Source organism: Dicentrarchus labrax, unplaced genomic scaffold (assembly GCF_905237075.1).
Source record: "Dicentrarchus labrax unplaced genomic scaffold, dlabrax2021, whole genome shotgun sequence".
In the NCBI taxonomy this organism is placed as follows: domain Eukaryota; kingdom Metazoa; phylum Chordata; class Actinopteri; family Moronidae; genus Dicentrarchus; species Dicentrarchus labrax.
In genome coordinates, this window is record NW_026136715.1 from 5571636 (window position 1) to 5598159 (window position 26524).

At 39.7% G+C, this 26524-nt stretch overlaps 2 protein-coding genes across 2 annotated transcripts in view; one reads left to right on the top strand and one right to left on the bottom strand.

The window, feature by feature from the left end:
• syt6a (synaptotagmin VIa) overlaps positions 1-16487 on the top strand; it is a 61691-nt gene extending 45204 nt beyond the window's left edge. The window contains exons 3-7 of the mRNA XM_051425355.1: positions 238-793; positions 7401-7521; positions 8559-8730; positions 10351-10501; positions 11865-16487. Of these exons, the coding sequence (XP_051281315.1) occupies positions 238-793; positions 7401-7521; positions 8559-8730; positions 10351-10501; positions 11865-11936 (1072 nt within the window). The 3' untranslated portion in view covers positions 11937-16487. The remainder of the gene's footprint in view (positions 1-237; positions 794-7400; positions 7522-8558; positions 8731-10350; positions 10502-11864) is intronic.
• A 187-nt stretch (positions 16488-16674) lies between these two features.
• On the bottom strand, positions 16675-23423 carry olfml3a (olfactomedin-like 3a). Its single transcript, XM_051425356.1, has 3 exons — positions 23057-23423; positions 20226-20535; positions 16675-17699 (listed from the first exon to the last, which is right to left on the bottom strand). The coding sequence occupies exons 1-3, from the start codon at positions 23165-23167 to the stop codon at positions 16915-16917; spliced, it is 1206 nt and encodes a 401-aa protein (XP_051281316.1). The 5' UTR covers positions 23168-23423; the 3' UTR covers positions 16675-16914.
• Between the last annotated feature and the right edge of the window lie 3101 nt (positions 23424-26524).

Genomic DNA, 26524 nt, shown 5'->3' on the forward strand with positions numbered 1-26524 from the left:
TGCTGCTTCAGTTGTCTTTGGTCAATTGCAACTTTAATAGAAGATGTCAGGAAGACATTAGGTGACACAATCAGTCACCCTTTGTTAGCGGGGGTTCTTTGAGGTCGTCTTGGTGCGTCTTTGTCCCTCAAAGTCAAAACCTTCCTGAAGTTTTCCTGCTCGTCTGCACTACAGCTCTTTAACACGAACCACAAGCCATCCCCTGTCACTCTCTTTCTGTCTGTCCTGTCCCTGCAGGCACAATTCATTCAAAAGACACCTGCCCAGGCAGATGCAGGTAGGCAGCCTAGACCTGGGAAATGACTATGTGGTGGACGAAACGCCCACCAGCATCGGCCGCATCCAGCCAGAGCTTTACCAACAGAAGACCCTGGAATCAGAAGAGTCATCCAAGAACGGCAGCAGCAAAAACTGTGGCTCGATTAACTTCTCGCTCAAGTACGACTATGAAAATGAGGCCCTCCTAGTCAACATCATCAAGGCAGTAGACCTACCTGCCAAGGACTTATGTGGCACGTCTGACCCTTATGTGAAGGTCTACCTTTTGCCCGACCGCAAGAAGTTCCAGACTCGCGTCCACAGGAAGACACTCAACCCCACATTCAGTGAGAGCTTCCAGTTTCCCGTGCCTTACGATGAGCTGGCGGTCAGAAAGCTTCATATGAGCGTCTTTGACTTTGACCGGTTTTCACGACACGATATGATCGGGGAGGTGGTGCTGGACAACTTGTTCGAGACGTCAGACCTCTCCAGGGAGACGAACATATGGAGGGACATCCAATATGCCACCAGTGTAAGAATCTATTGGCTTTTTATGTTTCTTCTACAATCAATATCAAATGACTGCCTGCATAGAGATGTTATAGTCTACATGACCCATGTCTCACAGACTTGTTGAGTTCAAGTATACATTACAATTAATAGACATAAGTAATATTTTCAACCAGGGTTAGTGAGCACTTTGAGGCAGACACTGTACATCTTAGGCCAGATTTGGTGATTTCTGTCACCTCATTAATTTCCAGAACGATCAATGATCAGCCAGTTGGACGATTAGATGGATTTCTGGCTAAACATTAATCTGTCTTACAGTTTCAGCAGTTCCATGGTCTGATTTCCCTCATTGCTGCTGTTAAAAGAGAAGTCATACTTAGTAGAGAAGTATTTCACACTTTGTAACTAGAACTGCAGTCTCTCATGATATAAAACTGAACTTTAATTGCAGATCAGACAAACTGGAAAGGAAAATGTGAGCTTAACCTCATTTGTTGAGCCTGTCATTCCTCACTGTGATTAGGCCAGCTTTTTTGGAGCGGTGAGACGATTGATGTGACTATCACCGCACCCTCCGATATATATTAAACTTCATCAGCACTGGGTAGTGCGCTTGGCTTTTAAAATAGATATACATTTTCACTACTTTTAGGGCAATAAACATATTTCAGTATTCAGGATTCATTATTCGTCCACTTAAATTGTCTTCCTGATCTCAATATTGGGAATTAAAATGTTAAGATAACATAATTGAACTGTGAACCCAATGATTCAAGATGAAAAATTCCAAACAATAAGAAAAGATCAAGAGACCTCCTTTGAAGTGTCTGAGGGAGGTACAGGATGTGTTGGAGGAATTAAAATCCAGGCTGCAGACCTGTAATGTGAATCAAATGACTAGAAATTAATGCACTATTAAGAATCAGATACATCGTTAAATTTTTATTCTACCAAAACATAATTTTCACTTATTAAATTGCATAAAGGGACTATAGTTGTAATCACAAGGTGGTAACATCTCAAACATAAGCAGTTTACTCATGTAATTATGTTTCTGTTGGCTTTGTTACTTGTCAATGATGTCCAGGGGACATTTTCTAGAAGTGTTTCTTGTCTCTGGCACCATATTCGGGACCTTAGAGCCCTCATCACTTTATCACCTCCACAGAGACCTTATATCTGACAGTTTCCCCCTCTAGTTTTTGAACTTGAGCTTCTTCAAGGGTTGTTCGATAATCTCAATGTTATTGCTTAGGAGGCAGAAAAGCAGGCAGCCCTCTCCTTGGCACGCAAACTTTATTGAACCGCCAAATGATTTTATGACCAAATCCCTTGCTCACATTAAATTCAAGATTGGCAACATAAAGAATGCGCAGATGGTGGCGCTCAGTAGAAACAAAAAAACGAACATGAAGTGGTGTGTAATGTAAGTCTCGGGTAAGATTAAGACACTGGTTTAAAAACCTTGTGCAGTTTAATGAGATGCCAGTATTGAGCAGAAGGAGGGAGAACAGCCAGCAGCTCCCCTCAGTTCATAGATCAAGGAGAGATATTCATCAATAACACCAACTTATACTAACATTACTAAGATAAGATAGTCTGGAGGAGACTAGTATACTTATTGACTTCAGGCCATTCCTCATACGTGTACGATCTGACTAAGCTTTTTTGAGAAGGTTTATGTATCAGTGGCATTAATGGAAGTGTAAGTTAGTGTGAGTGTCTAAAAAGTCAGTGTTCGTTATAAATCATCCATAGTGTATGATAAATAATACATCGGAAATGTAAATACAGTAAAAGATAAACTAATTGACTTGACAGTTGAGATTAAAGCAGGGCAAGAGTCCACAGTCATGCTCACAGGCTCATGTTAACATGACGATGTGTAGCAGGTTTAATGTTCACCATCTTAGTTTCAGCATTTTAGGATGCTAACATTTGTTTGTTAGCCCTAAACAACAGTAAAATTCTGACCTGATGATGGCGCTAAATTTAAAATCAATTACAGTTCATCCTGAGGGGGATGTGAATATCTGTACCAAATTACATGGCAGTGCATCCAATAGTAGCAGCTGATTTGATCTGTTGTATTTGTAATAATTTCCTTGTGGTATTTATGTAACGTTCATCTTCAGGTCACGTTACTTTTGTTTTATTCATGTACTTCAGTTACATCAGGTACGCCACGTAACTTACTATCTTTTCATTATCCTAACTAGTTTTTTGGCCTGTCAGTAAGTAGTTACCTAAGGAAGTAGTTTTTGTGCCTAAACGTAAGCTGACTGTTTCACAACGTTAAGATTTATTTTGAAGGTCTTATTGCTAACTTGACCGTAGAGCCCCGCAGGTCTAGAAATGACACAATGAGGGCACTTACAGCGTATATTTGAGTGGATGGCCACTAACCAAGCAACAGAATATTTTACAAAGTTGGGAGTGCGAACATGTTGGGATGGCCCAATGGGAGCACCCCCCCTGCCCTGACACCACCAAACAACACCAAACACCAATACACTACAGTGTCTCTATGATCCTGAAGTTGACACTACTATAAAGAGTTTATAGCTGAGTATTTATAGTACATAGTTTAGAGAAACTGACAGAAGGGCAGTGCTGAAAGAAAAAGGAGTAATTACAAATCCGTCTGCTACTTCATCACCATGGACAGCGCCATGGATTTGTCAATACACAGCACAGTTAGGCTACTGATATTTCATAGCCATGGTTGGGGCCATGGATTCTAATTTGCACAAACCTCAGTCAGATAAAGGATCAATGAGTCAGGCAGACTGGACTAACAACCGCTCTGCCCCACTCTCTCTGCTACTAGGGGATGGCTTAGGTTAACAAGGGGGGATGGCATCCCACCCCTTCAAAGCGCCTACTACTAGCTTTAAATGCTAACATTGTTAATTAGATAGATAGATAGATACTTTATTTATCCCGAGGGAAATTCAAGAATTATTTAATTAGCACTGAATAGAGTATAGCTGAAGCTGTGGAATGTATTTTCTTTTTAAAAAGTAACGAAAGGGCAGCGTATTAGACTTTTCTTTTATTCGTTAAGGCCTCACCAAATTTATAACAGTTTATCCTGAAGGGGACCTGGATGTCCAAATTTCAACACAACCTATTCAATGACACATTTCACTTAAAATCACAAATTTCAACCTGGTGCTAGAGGAAAAGTTAAGGCAACCACCAAAAGATTTTGTGTGGTACGATTTTTCACTGGATACATGAAAAACTTTTACCCATTGTTGGCACTAAAGGGAAAGTGAGGCGGTCACCGGAGTTAATACGATTCGAGCTCTGGGCACCATCGGTGCCTGTATAAAATTGCATAGCAATCAATCAAATTGTCATTATATTAGATATTTCAATCTGAACCAAAGTGGTGGACTGACCTAACGACCTGTCGACTGACATTTCTGTCCCTGGAGCCATGCCGCTAGCGTGGCTAAAACATGATAAATGCAGTGCAGATGATACTGACTGACACCAAAACAGCCTGTGTTTCTACGAGGACAATCAAAGTGTCACTTCATGCTTTTACAACACTTGACATTTCTGCTGTGCTCTCACATTATGGCTGAACCTTCACACCCTTCAAACGAAATCCCTCAGTTCCACAGCGGAGAAAAGCCAGAGCGCAGCTGCATGTGTGAGGAGGCGTTAAGACTGCAGCACTCAGACAGACGAGTTGAGATTTGCCAATCAGCAGCGTTCTCACCAAGCTCATTTGGAGAGATTAGGGGTCTGTGCAACCTTAATACAGTTTATAGGATGGGGCTAAAAACCTCACACGAGACAGATAACAAGGCTTTCATTCCATTTGAGACTATTAGCTTAGGAGGGACTCATACTTGCCACACAAGTGAAAGTTCGTATTTCAGTAGATGAACAGCTAAGTTTAGTCTTAAAAGTAATTTAGAGTCAAGAAAATGAGAAAAATCTTCTCATTCACTCGTAGATTGTGTGGGTAATTGGGTTGTGTTCTCTTGAGCTGTAAATGTGATGTTTTCTATTTGCTTTTGATTTACTGTCTTGAGCGATGATGATTATCTGGAATCATGATCAGAATTTGTTGTTGTTTTTGATAATGTAATGAAAACTGTGGTGAGAATAATGAAATTTGGATGTTTGGCAAAAGTTGATCGGGAGGTCGGCCATGATTTCAGAATGTAATTGTTTGAAGGAGATTCTGAAAGTTAAATAACCTCGAGGACTCAAAGTGAAGCCCAGTTGTTTCCTTTTCTCAGTGAAATAGCGCTGTATGGTAGACCTTTGCTTTTTTTCTTCTCCACAGGAGGCTTCAGGGTATAAAAGGAAAAGCTCAAAACACATTTTCTTTTTCAGAGAAGATTATTTCTGATAAATATATATTTTTCTTACAACTTTACAATCTTGCTTTTAAAGAAACGTTATTGTGGGTGCTTGCTGCTGCACTTGAGGATGGTTGATAGCGTGAGTGGGAAGGGCAGAGCAGCATGCAGGCATTGATTTCTCAGAGAAAGACAATTTAAACAGAAACAAAACAAGACAAAAAAAAACCCCATTTCATTAGGTTTCCTTCTTAAGGTTGTCTGCAGATAGTCAGTGAGGAAAAAAAAACAGTATAAAAAACACAAACAACTCTTGGTGCGTGGGAAAAACAGACCAACCCGTCTGCTGTCTTCCAAAGCCTTTTATAGACCATCACCTGCTCTGTGTGGCCAATCAGGAAGAGGCTCTGTGATTAAACATTAGTGGTGGCTTCAAAATACCCTTATTTAGAGATAAATACATTACACTCAATTATACTTTAACAAAATCACATTTACCCTCTAATAGGCATGATTAAACATACATATTAATAATGATAAACCAGTAAGCATTCCCTTCCTTAAAATTGACTGACAGCTGAAAACATTGCCCACTGACATTTTAGAAAGAAAGCACACTGCTTCCTCTCAAAGGGTAGAGCAGGTCCCCCCTAGAGAAAACCTGTGTGGGCACGAAGACTAAACACAAGTCAACAAGCATCTTTCAAACATCACAACTCCACAGTTCATAAAAATGTGGATCAAATGAGCGAATGTGCACCTTCCTCTCAGCATACACACCAACATTGACTCAAGGGAATGAATGAAGATAACTCCACAACAACAATGCTCATTCTGGATAGAAAGAGAAAGAGGAAACCTCGTGTCTGTGCATTAACTATGGACCTAGAGGCAGGGGGCTTAGCTTAGCTTATCTTATCTTAGCATAAAGACTGGAAGCAGCTAACCTGGCTGTTTTTCCGTAGTCCAACAGAAATTAAATTGCATTTGTTTGTCTACTACAGCGTACACTGACCAACAGCAAGCCCTCCTGACATTTGAGGGTACGGAGAGTCGGAGAGACCAAAACGGAGGACGCTATCGTAGCTTATTAGCTGTGGAATTGTTTGCAGAGAGTTACATGAGTTAATACAAATACTGAACTTCTTTGGAATAAACCGTGTGAACTTTTAGCGACCGAGCTATCTGCAGACGAGTAGCAAGCTTGTTGGCTCAGAGAGATGTTCTCCTCTTCATTAAAACCTTTAATATAATTAAATAATGTACAGTCCTGTTGAAGAGGCCTTTAGAGGTGCTGCTGTATTGAACGTTGGACAGAGCCAGGCTAACTGCCCCCCCCCGTTTTTCACTCTTTATGCTAAGTTAAGCAGATCCTGGCAAACAGACTTGAGTAGTCGTACAAAATGACGACAATACATCTCATTCTCTAACCCGCAGCATGCTTTACAACAAATATTCTCCACTTGTTATTCAACACAATACACCTGCATCCCTCCTGTACCTGATCTAAAAACAATGCTGCAGTTAACAACAGGCTCATAATGCAGTCCTTTTTCAAGCCAAAAATGCAAATGGAGAAGTTGCATTATTTTGCATCATATTATCTCTTTCACACACCTTTATGTGTAATCTGCGCTCTAATTAGTTTAGGTCTTCTAGTCTCAATTGTTAGAATCGGATTTTATTACTTTTGGGAACTACGGCTATGTATTGGCAAGAATCTGGTGATATGATACATATATATATACAAATAATCAAATTTTAGGAAAACCTAGTATAGAGAACACCAAAATAAAAACTGTGGGATCTGAATTTTTATTTATCATAGTCCCTGTAACATCCAACATCAAATAGCCATGTGTTTACAACACTTCTGTCTATCAGTTGTGAGTTTAAACACAAAAGTTGATACAGTGTTATTGAGAATTGATACAATATCATAAAACTAAATACTGCAATATGATATTTTTAAATACTTTCTTACACTAATTGGAACAAGAGGCCACCATAAACTTTGCTGTTTTTGCAGTTTCATGATAAAAGTTGAGAAGGATAACAGATAACACAGTAGTGCATTAAAAGTTGTATTTTTTATTTTGATTTTATTTTTGTGTCTTCACTGTTTGCTTCTATGACTGAGCTCTACTAAGAGCAAACTATAAATAAAATATAGCATTGATCTCAGACACAGACCAGGAGGATGAGCCACTGCACTTATCATACATCGCTCTGGATCAAAGCATCAGGGTTGAATGTAAAAATGAAATAGATTTTTGTGTGTGTGTGTGTTTGTTCCCACAGGAAAGTGTTGACCTTGGGGAGATCATGTTTTCACTATGCTACCTGCCCACCGCAGGCAGACTCACACTTACTGTCATCAAGTGCAGGAACCTCAAGGCCATGGACATCACTGGATACTCAGGTGTGTGTTTGTGTGATTCACTTACAGCTGCAGTGGCGCAAAATGAATGATCCCCCCCCATGAATATCCAATTGTAAGCTTGTCAGATTAAGTGAACAAACACTGGCAACCCATCTCTACAGCTGCACTCTGTTTATTTCAGCACTTATTAATATTCAACACTTGCAATATTAAGACAATGTCAGCAAATAGTTGCAGGCGGTCTGTTTATTTTAATCGACTGCATGTTTCCCCACAAAACTCATATCACTTGTAAAATGTGACATTTATTGTGCATTAAATGCCAGAGTTCAGGTGTAATTCGGAGTGAATGTGGCATTTTTCCTCCCATGTTTAATGACATTTCACGATTTTTAATCCCCTGAGTTTTTAGGGGCTTAGCTGTCTGCCATTATTTCAATCTCTGCATCGTAAACCCGTAGCTATCAAATTGTGCCGTCAAGCATATTGGGCTGCAAAGCAAGCACTCTTGTTTGTTGTTTATAGATTTAGGGCAGCTTACATCGGACTAAAACGTGGGATAATGGATCATACGAGGCGATTTGCCACTGAAGGATGAAGATCGAAATCTGCATTCATCAGGAAGCTCTCTCAGTCATGCTGTTTAAGCTATCTATCGCCTCATATCTCCTTTGTTTACACAAGGCGTTGACTCATCTACTTTTCTGCACATTACTGATGCCAGGTCCTCCAGGGTTGCTTTCATGCTTAAGTAGAAACCAAAAAGAAAAGAAAAAAACTCCACACACACACACACACACACACGCTCGTGACACACTGGGTGATGAAATAGGCCACTGATGGCTCTATCTTCACGGACATCTTTGAAGATGTTTTGGCAGTCAAGGCAAACATTGTAACACCGCTCTCTTTTAATAATCCCAGACGCCTGATCTTCATGCTAATTATGGCTCTGTCAGTTTCCTACATAAGATGGATACCTTGCAAAGAGTTCAGACATGGTGATATTTAATTATCAGCACTTTTCTTTAGATAAAGTCTGTCTTTGTTCTTTCTCTTCTCTTCTCACTGATTAGATCCCTACGTCAAAGTTTCGCTCATATGTGACGGGCGACGTTTGAAAAAGAAGAAGACAAGCATAAAAAAGAACACCCTGAATCCCTCCTACAACGAGGCCATCATCTTTGACATCCCGCCAGACAGTATGGACCATGTCAGCCTGCACATCTCTGTCATGGACTACGATTTGTACGTACAAACCAAACATCTAATTTAAGACAATAATGAAAATGTGTTTGGTTTTTTGTTATTTGGATGTTTGACCTTCACTGTGCTGAGTTTAAGACGAGTTCATAAGAGCATGATTTTGACTCCATACTCATGTTCTGGCTTGGCTTGATTCAATTTGACTCAGCCCAGCACAGCAGGGATTTGCATCTCCATTACAACAGGACTACCCGAGGTAGAGGTGTGTCTTTACAGCCAGAGAGAGCAGCAATAGTAGAGAGAGCTCAAGATTCAATAGTAGTACGTAAACTTGTTGTATTTTGCCGCTATCTAAGCTCCACTAATTTAATTTGATTCCCTATACATTTTTCACAATAAAATTCTCATCAAAATCAGGAAATTTGGGGTTTTAGTCAGCAGTAACGTAACACGACTCCTACACAGATGAAAGCGAACATGAAACGGTAACATAAAGCAGATATCTTAAAGTACAAACAGAAACGCACGACAGAAACTAAACTTCAAACCAAAGAGATTCAGTTAGAAGCTACAAGACTACTGAGAGCTGAACGCTCAGAGACTTTGAAAACATCTGTCTCTCTCTCTGCTCTCCTGAAAGTCTCAGAACACACACTTGTTTGAGGGCGAAAAGAGGAGTCGTTATGGGCTGGCCATGGTTGGCGAGACGTCACCGCAACCCGCTTGGAGGCTGGCCCCGACATGTCAGGCGCAGCGCGGCACAACTCTGTGCGTTTAAACTGGTAATGGAGATGCAAATCAGCGCAGCATGGCTTGACTCGGCGCGCAAATGGAAAAGCCCTACATTGTACAACTTAGACAAGTGTTAAAACCTGAAACATTTTCAGTGCAGCCTGAGAAATCTTCTGTCCTTTAGTTAAACCTTTAAAATGAAAAATATTTGCATAGTCATAAATTCTAGATTTTTCAATGAAGGAAAAGGAGTAGATGTGATTTTGAGACTTTACCACTCATTCATTTGTCTGGAACAACCATATCAGACACAAATTATTATTGAAAGCCGAGTATTTTTATGCCTGGAGAGGATCTTTAATGAAAAAAGATTTTGATTATTCCTCATTTTCAAATGAGTCAGTTAAATTGATGATCTTCAGAAAAGGAGTATAGCGCACTACAGTACCTTTATGTTTAAGGTACGTGAAGCTCTAACAGGAAAGGGAAAAAGAGTTCAGCGTGCTGACAGAATGAGAACACGCATGTTAAAGGTCACAATGTGTGTGTGTGTGTGTGTATGTATGTGTTTCTACTATGTAGTATAAAAAGAACAGCCTCTTGTGATTTCTTTACTGTCTGCTCTTATGCTAGGATTAAATCAGGATCTAGGGATTATGTCAAGAAAACACTGCCTTCATTTACACTTCAGACATTGTTAGTGCAGCAAAGATTTCCTTTGATGGGCGTCCAGAGATGAGTCAATTCAAGTGTCCCTGAGACAATCAGCTGCAGACTCACCGTATCAATCGGCGGCACATCCAGGTTGAGATTTGTGTCTCCTCTCATTACAAAATGCCCTTCTTGCAATTATATATAACAGTTTGATGTATGAGATGTCGTGTCAGGTTAAATCAGATGTATTTATACAGTACGTGTGTGTCCCCACAGGGTAGGTCATAATGAGATCATTGGTGTGATGAGGGTTGGGTGCAATGCCGAGGGACTTGGCAGGGACCACTGGAACGAAATGCTGGCATATCCACGCAAGCCCATTGCACACTGGCACCCCCTGCTGGAGTCCAAGAAATCTGAGAAAGAGGTAGGTTTAGGACAGAAGTATTTTGTGTGTGTGTTCATCATTTAGGATGAGAAATCGGGGGCTAAGCTGGTAATTCGGCTCCCAGTTTGAAGCGTCTGCTGTAAGTTTGGAGGGGTGGTGGTGGAGGAGACAGCAGCACAGAGGGAGAGACATGAGGCAAGAAAGATACTGCATTTAAGGGACAGGTGTATGCAGGTGTTCTGAAAACAACCGCTGGTGCAACCGCTTACCGACACTTCCAACAGAGGCAGCTACAGCAATGACAAACAGCTCATGGAGGGAATTAAAGCAGTGGTGCGTCAAAAAACAGACTCCTGCTCTGACTCATAACTCAAATCTGAACACACAGACGTGATACACATTTTTTTACGGTCAGTATGACTTACTCTTTTTGAGAATATCATTATCTCTATTTCTGGACTTGTTATTGGACAGTTTGGATCAAATTCTGATAGTGAAACAGGTCATTTTGCTGGGGTTGTGACACTGTTTTATAGCCGCTTCTTTCTTTCACAATGTCAGCTTATTAAAAAAAATATCGCTGGCTCACAGCTAAAGGACACAGTCACACATACGTGAAATCAACATAACACAACACAAATGTGAATATTTGCCTCCCTCTAACTTCCATTCTTTGTGAGTGAAGAGGCTTCCGGTGACAATTCATATCTCTGCTTCTCGTGGAGTTTGACTGGTGAAATCGCAGCCTCAACCAATAGCAAATATGTGTGTGTGGTTGACGCGTAAAACGGACAAATGGCGATCACTTGCGTTCACGTATCTGTGACCGTAGCCTGTCTCATTGAATCCATGGTAACGTACACACAGATTTCCTGTGTAGTTGACTAATCTCAATTCCACCAATTTATTTTGGCCAACGTTTCGGCTAAGACCTTTTTTATTATTCAACATTGGAACTTATATAACTTTGGTTCTGGGAGTTGAAGTTCCAAAACTTTTTATAAAGATTAAGGCAAAGAATAAAGACATTATCCATTAATATTACATTACTTCATATATATATTTTAATTTTTATTTGTTTTTTATTTATTATTTATTTTTGCAGCCAAGGATTTAGGTATAGACATAAAGGGAAGGTGGGTAACATTTTTTTTTTTTTTTTTTTTTTTCTCTTTTTTTAAAAAACAAAAAAAAGTAACATTGTTTCCTTGTTTCTGCTGAGATTGTATACGGGTGTCTTATCAGATATTAATCACTGAGTTCCTTGTATGAGTCCAAAACTTTCCTGGAACACCAACACTCTCCTCTATACAGATATTAGAGTGGCAGCGGTGTAAAAAAATAAAAAAAATAAGCAACATATGTGTTATGAATCATTTCCTTGTGTCTGTGTGTCCTGCAGTGGAAGGCGAGGACAGCTAGCTTTGACAGCCAAGGCTCCTGCCCCTCACCCAGGCCCCCTGCTAGTCCCTGAGCAGAGCCACCTGTGACCCAGCAGCCCAGAAGGGGGTTTCCTCCCTCCTGCTGATCCACTTCCTGTCTGTCTGATTGAGGAGAAACACAACCCCACTGTCTCCCCCTCTCTCTCCCTCTCCCTCTCTCTCTCTCTCACTCTCTATCCCTCCCTTCCTCAAGTCTAGTCCCAGAGCACTCCCAAGAACTGATCTAGGACCACCGTCAGTCAGTTAGTTGTGTGAAGCGCAGTCTTTTCGGGTTAAAGTTTTAGGGGTAACTGATTTGAAATGTGGGTGTTGTGATGACCCTCGTTGTCCTGAGAAGAGATTGGCTGGACATCCAATCTGCAGACATTTAATATTGAGCTGTCCAAGCTGAGGTGAAGGGATCTCGGCGTCTTCAAAGGAGACTTTCCAAGCGCTGAAGATTCAGCTTTGTGCTGCAGAGACTCTTTGATGGTAGAACGAAGATTTCGCTCCCTGAGAGCAGCGGAAGTTGCAGAGAGGGAAGCTGAGGACACGGCCGGGGTAGAAAAAGAGACGATCTTAAACGGGATCTGAATCAATTTCAGAACTCTACGGCTCTCTCTCATTGAATTTCACAGTGCTGTATTAGCATAAATACATACGATACTGAACTGTAGCATTTTGGAACTATTAGATGTAAAAACCGCTCCATTAGTCGTTATTGTTTGTGAATAGCAAAACTGAAATGAGTTTCAAAGATCCGACTGAGTTCGCTGTACTTCCAGTTTCATCAAAAACAGAAGCAATTATTTGAGAAGTTGGATCAGGCAGAAACTAAAAATATTCTCAACTTGGCAATTTGCAGCTTTAGTGTGTTTTCACAAGCAGCAAAGACAAGAAGTTTTATGTAACAAAGAAGAAGAACTAACAGGATTATTGGTATTCACATGAGAGCAAATTGGCTGCAGTGTCATTACTAAAAGAAAAACATTTTTTTTTTCAATCTTTTGTCAATTTTCAAAACAAGAAGTAGAAGGTTAAATTACCTGACAAAGGCACAAACAAGCGTAACGACTAACGACAAAAAGACAACCGAAAAAGAAAAGATTTTTACATAGACAATGAAAAAAAAACATAATTTTGACAGAAACAAGCTTTTTGTCAAGGGAGCTCTGGAGGTTTCTGTAAACAGGGAAATTGTAAGCACACTTTACACACCCTTACCTCCTTCTCTGTTTGATGTTTGCTTCTGAGCAATGTCACCCTCTCTTCCAAACGAAAACTCACACAAACACTCATGTTTTCCTTCCGACAAACACTCTTCAAAAGCACTTCTTTGTCTCCTCTTGTTCTTTTTCTGAAGAGGTTTTGGTGGATGTGTATAGTTTCATGTAAAGCCGTCAGCCAGTTACCGTATGTATGTTTTGTTTTTCTGAACAGAAAACCAGAAAAGATACAATGATAGGTATAGATAAAAAAATAATAACTTACATTTTGAATATATGTAGCCTTGTTGGTGGTGATGATTGAGAAAAACCTAAACTCTGAAAAAGGTGAACATATTTGTCTTTTGAACTTAGAAACATGCAACTTTCTTGATGTTTATCCTGTCATTAATCATACTGTTGTACAGGGATAACGTGTATTTGAACTTGCCATTCAGATGCTTGCTCTGCAACATGTGATAAATGGATTATCTTTGAAGATATTTGATGTGATTAAGAAAAAGACTGCAGCACTGCTGTTATATCAGTTTTCTTTTTCGTTTTTGTCAGATAAAAGATGCACAAAATTCCACTTAAGGCCTAGATGACTGTCCTATAGTGGATTTTGTAATTGTTCAGGTAAAAAACACTATTATATCTATAGCTTTCAATTAAAAAAAATATACGTAATGAAGGTTCCGTATAGCTTGTGGTGAGAATAAAACTTAATAATTTGGTTTATATTAACATTGTTTTCCTCCGGTTTACAGTCGTAGTAGTTTTGCCACTACTGGATGTGGTTTTCCAAGCATTGAGGCGCGCACACACTCGGGGTAGGAGAGGGGATTAATGACTTGACAGCTTATGGAAAGGAGGTTTTGTGCCATGAAAGGCACAAGTCACAAATGTAATGTGTGGAAAATGTTCTATATCCCAAGAAGGAAACCTTCCATCAGCTCAGAGTGCATAATTAGCTGTAAGCATCTTGCGTTCTGGTCCGAGCAATGGATGTTAAAAAGGTGGTGGATAGTTTTGCACAGGAACTGGTGTGGAAGAAACTCAGACAGATTTAAAATCAAAGGTAATAAAAATATCCACAAAAGAAAATGCAAATAATTATGCGTTTCCATTCAGTACCCTTATGCGAATGTTCGACGTTGGGTCCGTTGAGATAAACAGTTGGTTGCGCTAATTCCGCATTCGGGTGCTATAAATCATTCAGAAGAGAGCACAACAACACAACGTAACTATAAGAGTGCCAGTCAAACCTCAAAAGGTAGAAAGCCATGTATTCATTAGAGGAACTTTACAGTTTTATTTTCACAGATCTGATGTTTTATCTGTCACAATTTTCATCTCCTCAGGGGAGTGAAGTCACATCCTTGTTGTACGTCGTAACTGCTAAGTCAGTTTCCATCACACTTTGTTGCACTTTGCTTTCATCAATACGCCAACTTTTACACCCCAACCAAGCATAATGTTTTTAAACGATAATTCATGTTGTGTTTTTTTGACATTTGATGGCCATTCCTCACTTGCAAGAGCTAATTTAATATCATTTGGTTTTGCGATAATATGACTGACCGAGTTATCTGAAGTATCCTCAGTTTTTTTGCAAACAGGAAACACGTCATGCTTTTGATTAAAAATATTAGTAATGGAAGTTACATCTTGAGACTAAAACATAATAATTTTGTTTATATTAAAGGTCCAGTGTGTAACATTTAAGAGGCTCTATTGTCAGAATATAATATTCATAGGTATGTTTTCATTAGTGTATAATCACCTAAAAATAAGAATCGTTTTTTTTTGTTACCTTAGAATTGTACCTACAGACGCTGTGGGTCGCCTTCCACCGAGTCCACCATGTTGAACCGCCATGTTTCTACAGTAGCCCAGAATGCACAAACCAAACACTGGCTGTAGATAGGGCCTTTTTGCGTTTCAAGTTTCATGGCCACTGTAGTTTCTCCTACACACTTTCACCCATTCTCGTTCCCTTGTCATCAAATACAGAGTGGTGTTCAGTTAGTTCCTACACACTGGTCCTTTAACATTATTTTCCACCAGTTTAAGGTTTACCCTCCAGTCGTAGTCTAACTGACAAGCACAGATACCATCAGTACATTTGGGCCAGGAAATGTTAAGCTAGAGAGTCAATTTGATATCAGGCCGGAAGACTCCCAGGAGACATGCACAGATTATATTTCGTAAGGCTTGTACAGATAATTTCTTTTCGATATGAAGACCATTTATTGAATAGCATTTGTATTATCTCAACAGCAGCCCACAGCATCTTTAATCTGATATGTAACAATGTTCTTGGCAGTGGCTTAGAATGGTCTAGACTGCTGGTGCCTCATTCAGCAAAAGAGGACAAGTAATACTTTGGCTCAAACTGTTATACTACTGTACAATGAACAAGCTATATATCACAGAGTTTGTGAAAATGTCTTTGAGAAACTGGGGGCCAGACATCAAGACATGAGCAGATGCATTCAACAGACCCATCCAGATCTGTTTTAGCCATTTCCGTCACGGGTAGGTTTTATCCGGAGCGAGCTGTTTACGACCTCTGTGTGTGTGCGAGTCTAAGACGACAGAGCGGGGGCAGCTGATGGGTAGACAGGTCAGCGTCTACAGAGCAGTGGCATTTCTCTAATTGGCACTTGTTATGGCGTATGAGTCAGTGCTTTATTGTTCGTGCTTGACGTAATCCATCATAGCATCAGCACTACTCCACAAAATGTCACAGTTTGCTCTCCTTCACACAGTTGTTTCATAGATTTCTGATATCTTATTTTAGTGTAAAATTTGAAACAAGTCGGTGAAAAATAACGTTTCTGTTCCTCTTCTTTTCTTTTCTCAACGTGCTTTATGATAGTCATATATTTCTCTGCCAATGTGCTGTGTTTTCATAGTAGAAAAAACCCGTTAAATCAATTGCCTCAGTTTATGGACTCGAGCCCTTCTAGCTTTGCCTAATATTGTAATGTTTCTTGATATGATCTTGTATCCCTTCCAACTGTTATGATAGCACTGAATTTCCAATTTTTTATTGAACATTTTGTATTTGTAATAATAGAAATGTTTGAGAAAATGTTCTGGTGATTGATATCAACAGTTGTTAGTTCAAGACAAGTCTATTATGAGTTTCTTCTTCTTAGATTTTAGATCATTATCAAGAATCACAATAATGAGTGACCCAGTGTGTAATAAAGTAAACTGAAATAGCATACAGTATTTCCAACACAAATTGTCTTTTCTTTTGTTTCAACAAGTCTGAAAATCAACGGCAGAAAAGAGTTTGTTGTTTTTTTTTCTCCCATGGGATGTGATGTGTTATCAGTTCTGTGACATGATTTTCTTTTCTTTGATTAAAAGACTTATGCAAAATGAGCTCTGTGCTGTGTGTTTTGTGGCAACGCGCAGCATATAATGACGGCACAGCCAGTGGCTTAACAAGCAGGAACGGACACAAAGGAAATGAGATTTCGTCGGAATCAAATGGTCAAATTAAATGAGGGGAGGATACACACACACACACCACACAGCAGTAAGACGTGACAACCTCTAATAAACAGCGTGACATTTTCATGTTTTTTATCTTTGTTTCGTTGTGTTTTGTTATATTACACATGTAAGAAAGGGAACAAATTAATAAATAATAGTTCAAAAGCTATTTAATTAGCATAAAAATGTGTGATGTGTATTAAATCTACCATGAATGAAAAGCCTGCAGGCTACTGAGAGACATAGCGGGAACAAATTTACTGCTCCTAGTTTTCATCCTTTCCTTTGAAAACATGACACCCCTTCCCTGCTGTCAGACCAGGAGTTTCCTCTTCATGGTCAGTCTGTAGATGATTTGGTAGCCATCGTCCCAGCCATAGAGCTGTTTCTCCTCAGGGTTGTATTTCAGACTAGCGTGAGATCCATATCTCCTTGGAAAGTAGAGCAGGGGAGCCTCCTCGCTGACCACCATGTCGTTGACGTCAAACACGCACTGAACCCGAGACCGGCTGGCCAGGCGGGTGTTGTAAACGACATAGACAGTCCCACAGACTACAAAAGCCGCCTCCGCGTTCTCCCGTGGGCAGCGGGTGTCCCAGATTTGCTCTATGTCGAGCGTGGCAGGGTCCATCTGTGCGAGGTGGATGTTTGGTTCGCTGTCGCTGGTAGCGTACAGGAGCCACAGGCCCTCGTCGTCTGCTGCGAGGTCCGCAACAGTTTCTGGGTTGAGGTTGTAAACAGTAGCTTGGCTCTCCACAGGGAACATGGCAATGTCTGTCACCGAGCCACTCAGCAGGTCATATTTAACCACCTGCACGTCTGTATCGGCCTCCTGCTGTATGTAGTACAAATAGCCGTTATAAACAGCGCTGCCAGGACCGCTCCACTCAGAGGGAAGCCTGATCTGTCTGCTGCTAGTGACACCAGGAGAGCGGGAAAAGTCACGTACAGAGTTGAACTGGTAGATGCTTTCTCCGGATGTCCCATTAAAGACGTAAACCTTGGACGACCTGGGGTCCCTGGTCCACATGCCCTTGGGACTGCCCACTCGCTTCAGGATCTTCACTGATCTGATGCTAGAGATGATTTCCACACAGTCTGCAGTGAGAGAACAAAGAGAGAAGGATAATGTTTTTGTGCTTAAAGCTGCTACAAGGAACTTACGTTTTGTGTTGAGTCTGGCGGCCCCTGTGGACAAAAGCGGTAGTGTTTCCACTGCCTCATTTCATTGATTTCAATGTGAATCTAACCCGGTGGCCGAATTAAGAATAACTATTTAGAAATAGCCAATCTTCTTGCTGATGATTGTGTTTATGTACGTCATATAGAGGCATCAGTATTAAACTGATACTGTTTCATAACCTGTTAAAACTCTCTTGTAGTACCTTTAAACTATTAATCATGGTCAAACCTAGATGCAGTGCTGGGAGCAACTGTAATTCCACTACTTTTGGAGGTAACTAGTAATGTAACTAATTACATTTTCAAATTAATTAGCGCAATTACATTTACAAAAAATCTTTACTTTTTTCTTACCAGAAAATAGTGGAGAACTGCAGAAGACAAATGCACCCTTGTTTTTCTGGTTTATGATCTGATGTTACCTTATGATGGCTCAAGGACAGCCGAGGGGCAAAAACAGGAATCTTTCAAATAACCAAAACTGTTCTCTCTGGCAGAAAATGTTGTTCATGAAGGACATCGTTCATAATATAAAGCATATTGAAAAAAAATAGGCCTTAAAAAGTAGATATAACCATAACCTCAGTGATGTATGAAGTGAATATTTCCAGTTTAAGCAATGTAACACAAACATCAATTAAAACATCTGAATGAAAATGTGATGACAGCTGTTGGTTGTAACCAAATAAAACTCATCAAAGCCGTCTTTGTTGCTGTTCCAATAATCACCAACTCTGCTTTGGTCGAAATAAATCCTTGATTCACTGACGCAGATGACAAAAACAGCCGTTTAAGTCGCTCTCTTCTGTTCGAAGCAGGACTCACATGAACTAACATGCGTGCACGGCCATTACTCCACTATATCTTTAAATAGCAAATAGTTTGCTGCTATATTAATGTTTAAAATCTCATATATATATATATATATATATATATATAATCTTTAAAGCTGCAGCCAGATGTCTATGTAATAAATGACACAATTATGATGACAAAAAAAATTTCCCAGGTGTAAAATTTATATAATTGCAATAATAAAAATTTTGATTTGGATCCGCAGCTGCGACATTTTGTTCCATTAACATGTTTCAGTAAAGTGCCTTTCCTCAGCTGAAATCTGTATTTGCAACCTAACGTTTAGAAAACATCTAGCAGCCTACGGCGGTTAATATCTGACTCTCCAAATTAAGGCAAATTCAAACCAGTCAGGGGGAAATTGGACACACAGACTCATAATGAGAGGAAGTATTAGTGCAGCACACAGACAACATGAAATTGCTTTCTGTAAAAGAAGTAAGATTAATACACCGCTTTCACTGAAATGCACAAACAAAGGATGTCCCCCTGATGTGTCCTGGAGCCAAATTAGCATTGTGCTTGCAAATCAGAAATGGGTCCCTACAATGCGGTAAAGTTTGTTTTGGGTCAGTTCACAGACATTCACAATGGTTCACTGTGTGCAGAGCTCACTCCTGCGAACATGAGCTTGAAGAGTAATGCCACAGCTTCGGGGCAGCTTCCTGTCCCTCCTCTCCGCAGAGACTCAGCAGCTCCAGATTGAACAGACGATTTTACACACTGAAAGTAATAGAGAAGCCTTTGCTCTACATTGTACCATGATTCAATCTGTATTTGAATGACAGAAATCTACCATGATTATGTAGAGCATAACTACCAATATGATTCTGAGCAGAGCACCTATGATATTATTGTTATTATTATTATGATATATTACTACATAATTCTTGAATTTATGTGTTATTGATTGTCTTATTAAGTGAGGGAGAATAACAAAGGAATCAATATTTGTTTCATTTGGTTTTTATGAGGAGTCTGTTCAAATGGTACCAATGAGATTTAGCTTTTGAAACCAATTAAGTGCAAAAATATAGATCCTTTGCTTACTGTTCGGAGAAACTCCAATTATAAAGTCTTATGTGTTTCGTGGAATTAAAATGTTATTTCACAACTTTCCACATCAGGCTTTAAAAGGGTTATAAGTCCCCTGTATTAGCAGAGTTGTAGCTCAGCATTGTTTGTAGCAGCACGCCTTGGGATCTGAAGATTATAAAGACAAATGCTGTGCTCAAACAGCACAAACGGGGGAGTAGCTCTGCTGAAAGAAATGCATCAAGTCACATTTTTCCTGGAAAACATGACTGCCCACTGACTCAAAGCACTCCGTTAAATGACTTGTAACAGCAACGTGTTTGTTTCCCATTTTCCAGTGGCATGGCTTTTCCAAGACAGCAACTCTGCAAATGAGGGTGGTATAGTGCCTGGTGTGATGTGTATGCTAAATTTAACCATAGAACATACAAGCTACTGTATATAGGTTCTGATGGTGCCAGTGCTCTGTCATGAATGAAAATGAAAGATCAAAGGCAGCCGTCCCACAGAGGACGTTTGGCTGAAATACGAATGTACTTCCCTGCAGCTCACCAGAGACTCTGGAGTACAGCTCCTCCCAGTCTTCCTCCTCTTCCTCTCCTCTGCTCTCCTCCAGCCCCCAGGCTCCCTGCTCCACTACCTTCTCTGCCTTATTCGCACAGGCCCGAGGGGAAGTCTGAGTCTCCACATAGTCCATCTCTCGCTCCACCCGGTCCACTTTGACAGCAGCTCCTTCAAGGTCTTTGAACAGCAAGCTGTGCTCGTTCTTCAGGCCGTCCATGGCCTCAGCAGTTAGCTTTTTAAAATCCTGCAGCTCTGTGTGGTAGCGATGGGATTGGTCATGCCAAAACTGAATTCGATCCTACCAGACATGGGCAGAGCAAAACAAGTGTTATAATAAACTGTAAGAGGTTTTGTCTGGTTTTTACACAAACCAACTAACCAGCAACAAGACTTTGAGCTAAATGCTAAGGTCAGCGCACTTATATACTCACAATATCAATGCTAACATTCATATTTAGCAGGTTTTATGTTTCCCATGTTCAGGGGCGTTTCCAGAGGTTTTAGCAGCTCCGTTTTAAAGCTTAGGTGATACTGGCATCATGTGAAACTAGATGTCCAAAGGTAGGCAAAATCTGGGCGATGGAAAAACTGACATGGGCATTTTCAAAGGTATCCCATGACCTCTGACCTCAAGATATCTGAATGAAAATGGGTACCCACGAGTGTCCTCTCTGTAGACATGCCCACTTTATGCTTATCCCATGCAGTTATAGAATAAACTAAAGTAGTGGACAAAGATAAAAAGTCAGAGGATCACCAATGGTCATGGTTATGGATGAACCTCCCGATGAAAGCCACAAGCCTGAACATGTTGGTCTGACAATTAAGTTGTTCTGTACAGGTGGTGCTCATCCTGAGGGGAACATGAGCGTCTGTACCAAATTTCATGGCACTCCATCTAATAGGTGTGAAGATATTTGACTAAAAGCTGCTGGTGGCACCACACGGAAATTCAGGCATCACCAAAGTCAGTAGGATTCATTCTGTGGGCTACCATGAATGTCTGTAAAAAAATTCATATTTAAACCAACTTTAAGACCAACTTTGCCCAGTACGTCAACAACTATCACAAGGTAATTAGTTTTATCATTAAACAACACAAGGTGGCACAACAAGTTTGGATACCAAACAATAAAATAATATGTATACAGTTATTTATATACATATATACATAGCCTACACCTAGCAAAGAAATCAGCACGTCATCTTTAGAATTTGCATCTGGGGGAATGTAAAGAGCAGCAACAACATAGTGATGATAATATGGTTTCATCTTCACATAAAACATTCGTGTCCATCCACTTTGACTGCGTTTAAGCAGATCGGATCCTGATCGGAGTGCTGATCCAGACCCTAAAGCATGCCCTGCTTTATCTATTTTACTCTAAATGGGACCATCATTTACAAAATGAACTCCATGCTGTATGGAAGAAGACTTGAAACTAGCAATTGATATCCTAAACTCATTAGGAAACTGTTCATTGGGCTAATAAATCGAGTGAGAAGTGGAGTCCCATAAGAATCCATACTATCAGACTTAATTTTTGCAACCCACAAGGCTCCCCCCTGCAGGTTTGAGACACTGCATTGACTTCACTTCTGTCAGTGATGTTAACCCACTAAACAAAGTATGGTGGCGATTATAATTGTAAAATCATCATGTTAGCATTGATATTGTGAGCATGTTAGCATCAGATTTAGCTCATGTCACCTCCAAGCACAAACACAGCCCTGACAGAGCCGCTAGCATGGCTGCGGATTCCCAGTCTTGTTTCCTACTGTAATAGATTTCAGGCAGGAAAATGTCCCAGTTCCCATTACAGGATTATCACTATCACCAAATAGAGTAGTGTCTCAGTGTAGTGATTGACACAGTCACAGTGACAGGTAAATTATTCAGAGCGAGATGTAATAACTGATGGCTTCTCCACTGTCTCGTGCGCCTCGGTTTCATTTTCTTTCTTTGCTCGCTTTGGGCCTGTGGTGAAATGGAAATGAAAGTTCAATGAAAACTTGCTGATGAATTGCCATGTTCAGCCAGCATATTGGAACTGAGACTGGAGGGGAAGCCACAGGGGGCGAAGAGAGCAGGATTTAACTGTAAATAGACAATTCATTTCATATAGCTAACAGTTAAAAGAGTGTCTTTTTTTTTTTTTTTTCCATTGCAGCCACATGGCTGATGAAAAGGAAAAAATCCTCTGAAAGTGTTCTCCAAAAGAATACATTAAGAGAATTATTTAAATGAGAGTTCTCTGAAATGAGTCCTTGAGGTAGCCAGCCACGTAATCCTGCATTTCATATCACACTCACCTTAAGCCAACAAAAGTCTTCCCTTAAAGAAACTTTGCTGTCTTACAACCTCCCTTTAAAACGCAATACTGAACTCTCAGCAATTTCATTCCTTCCCTCAGGCACTTTGTTGTAATACAGCTTAATTCTACCTTTGCACAACACATCTTTCTATTAGGCTGCTGGGATGTTTGAAGGCAGCAAAGGTTGAGCTTGTACTCATTACTGACATGTCATTGTCTTAAACGCTGAGGAAACCGTAATGTTGTCAGACAGAAACTGCGTGTTGCATGCATCAACTGATATTCCCCCGGAGGCCCCTGCAAAGTTGATGAGCTGGGCAGAGATTGCATTAATTGGACTGCATTAGTTAAGATATTAAATTCACATTAAAAGGAAGAGCAGGAGGCAATCAGGAGCTCAAAAATATCAGCTGGTATTTCTTATTTTTTAACGACTATAGAGAGCATGGAAAACTACAGTGTAATGATCAATTATGAGTCATTTAAAGGGGTATTGCTTCTTACCTCAATAGCCAACAACCTGTTCTCCAGATAATCCATCAGCCCCTGGTAGTAATACTGGGCTCCAGTAAAGGTCCAGGCAGTGGAAACAAGGAGGACTAACACCGGCTTCATTGTGAGCCGATCAATGGGACAGCTGAGGTTTCTTTGTCTGTCCAGGTTTTAGAGGATTCTTCAGGTTTCCCTCTTTGATGTGTTCCCCCCCGCAAGACTTCACACAACCTATAAACACTTGTGTACAGTGTAACTACATGTGCAGAGAGATAGAGAGAGTAAGAGGCCGCTCTGAGAGTTTCCAATTCTTTGACCGCTCTCACTTTGCTGGAATGTTTTCACAAACTCTCAGGGAGGAGCCTTGTGCCTCTTACCCCTCTCTGTCCTCAAAAAGTGAATGTGCTGCACTCACTCTGTGTATGGGTGTTTGTTGTACGCACTGTCTCAAGCATGTAAACTGCGATTATAGCACAAACAGAGCTGAACCGGACCTTCAACCAGCGGTGGAGGAAGTAATCAGATCTTTTCCATAAGTAAAATACTACCTGCAATTCAAAATGTTACTTAAGTAAAAGTATGTAAGTATAATCAGGAAAATGTACTTTAAGTATTAAAAGTACCCCATTAGATTATTACGGCTCATGTGTTAATGTAAAAGCAGGATTTTACTGTTGTATCTGGATGAGATGGAGCTTATATGAACTATTTTGTATCGGACTGCAACTAATGATTAATTGATTGATTGTTTGGTTTGTAAAACTTCTGAAAATAGTGAAAAAATCTTGTGAAGCTGGAACTATTCAATGTATTTTTTTTTTTTTTTTGCATGAAAAATGACAATTGTCAAATTATTGCCAATTAATTTTCTCTAAATTGACCACTTGATTAATGGATTAATTGTTTTAGCTGTACTTGAATACACTGTTGGGTAGTTTATATAAACTTTACAACAAAACATCATATTTTATAAGCTATTGTATGTTTTGTATGCAAATATCTTAATTTAGCCCAAGATAGCTCACCTGGTAGAGCTGCAGCGGCCCATGTACCAAGGCTTTAGACCTTAGACCTGTGGCCCTTTCCTTCCCTTGCCTGTCATTCTTCACCAATCTCTATCGATTAAAGGCAATAAAAGCCCCATCTATATATAAAAACGTGAAGTAACTAAAGCTGTCTGATAATTTTGAAAAAATAAAGTGCCATATTTTGCCCTGAAATGCAGTGGAGGAGAAGTAGAAAGTGTCATAAAAGAAGAGACCCAAGTAAAGTACAAATACCTCAAATAAGTACAGTACTTGAGTAAATGTACTTGAAATAAGACAGTACCTACCAGTACTGTCTTATTTTTTCAAATAAAGATCCAATCATAACTTACTCTTTTATATAAACAGTTTTTGTAAAACATTACTGTGTGAGTTAATAACTACAGTACATCATTCCTGGGGAAAATGGGGAAAACAGAGTCTAGATACTGCAATAAAATTATGGTGCCATTTATTTTTAAATGATGATATTCAATTTACAGAAACATCCTTTGGGAAATTACATTGTTTGAAAATGTTGAATATAGAGCACCTATTATCATTAATATACTACATTATCGTTGCAGTAGAGAAAACATTAGGGAGAGTTGTGTACCTTCATAGCTGCAGCCATACAACTGTGTATAAAATGATGATAAATGACTGAGGAGCAGTATTTGAGATCCAGGTAGGTTTTGTGTGATGATCATAATGTTAGAGCCTAGAACAGTTTTATCTCGTGTCAGATCATCATATCATTAAGGAGCAGATATTTTCACTCTGGAACTAACTTTATTGTGTTTTTTTGGACAATAAACAGTATAAAGTTGTACGATTCCGAGGGCGTATAGTGACATTATGTTTGTATATTTCTATATTATGTGCTTTAACATCATCTGTGTGTGCTTGTGGATCTCTCTCTCCCTCTCTCTGGTTCAACCTGCGTTGCTGTCTTAATGGGCTGCAGGTGAGCCTCTCTGATTGGCTGATGGGGCGATTGAGTGTATAGGTGATTCCAGGAAAGCTGATTGGTGCCGGCCTGGCTGCTACATGTATAAAGGCAAGTTTCCCTCCAGCTTTCTAAATGCTCTTCACCTCCACCCAGCACTGTAAATAATAATTTTTTCATTTTGTGTCAGTTTTTTTTTGGTTGATTAATTTAGTTATTTAGCCTCAAAAGTTAAATTCTCCCTTTAATAATTGTGAGAAATTAATACTTTGAGGGCTGTAATCCTTGTTGCTGGTGGTTTGTGGAAGCTGGTACAGAAGGATTTTCATTTCCATGGTGTGTGCACAATGAAAGTTAATATTTTATTTTATACATATATATACTAAGTAAAAGTCGCAGTGTAGCTGTTGTGATATCAATTTAACATATTTGTTTACTGGGAACTGCCCCATACTTCGTTTAGTGTTACCACCCTGGCTCAAGGGGAGCAACATGAAGGAAGGAAACAAAGTTAATTAACCAGATTTTAGCTTTATAAAGAACAAACCAAGTGGTGTGAAGGATTGTGGGGGAGGGTGGAGGTAGGGCCTTCTGTAGGTGGATCAGGTGCCACTGATTGGATTGAAGTGAGCTGATTGTGAGCTCCCTGAAACTAAAAAGGCTGCGTTCAGACTGCAGGCCAAATTTGCTCATATTTTTTCATGTACAGCACAAATCAGTTGGAATCTGATCTTTTCAGATTTCATCAGATACAGGTATTTTTTGCAATGTGACCTCTGTGTAAACAGTATAACATATCAGAGTTCATGTGACTTTTAGGTCACTCTAGACAGACATTTGTCATGCTGGTCACTTCAGGACCGGAATTTAAACACTGGAATTTAAAAAGTAATGTGAACAGCCAAACAAAAGAATAAGTACGATTAAAGCAGACATTTTGTTAATACGGATTAGGCACAAAGACTGAGTTTGCTGTTCACATTGAAACAAGTTAAAAGTTACTTGGAGAAACCCCATTGGAGAGAAAAAGCCCATTATCAGTTACCGTCAGTGCAGTTTATTACACATAATATGTTATTTATGTTTGATAAATTACTGTTTTGTCGTGACAGAAATAAAGTCTAATTAACTGTTCACTAGTACTGTTGTCTGTTATTATTTAAGAAGTATTTCAATAGGTGTTACCCACATCTCTCCTGAAAATGAGTTCTTACCACAATTTTTTAATACAAATAACTGTTATAAAGCCAAATAAACACAAAATGCTGCGTTGAAAATGCTGCTCATAAATAAAAAGAGAATAGAAGAAGGATATACCCGGGAGGGAAAAAGACATTTTTAGGTGAGGTGTAAAAACAGATGTTAACGCAATCTGAAGAAAACTGTAGAACTCGTTCCAAACTGCAGTTATTTTAAAGTTGAGGGGAAAAAACCTCTTCAGTGGCAGATTTGCTTCATTAAACAAGAGTCAGACATTTACGGCTTCGCCGGTACACCACGGTTGAT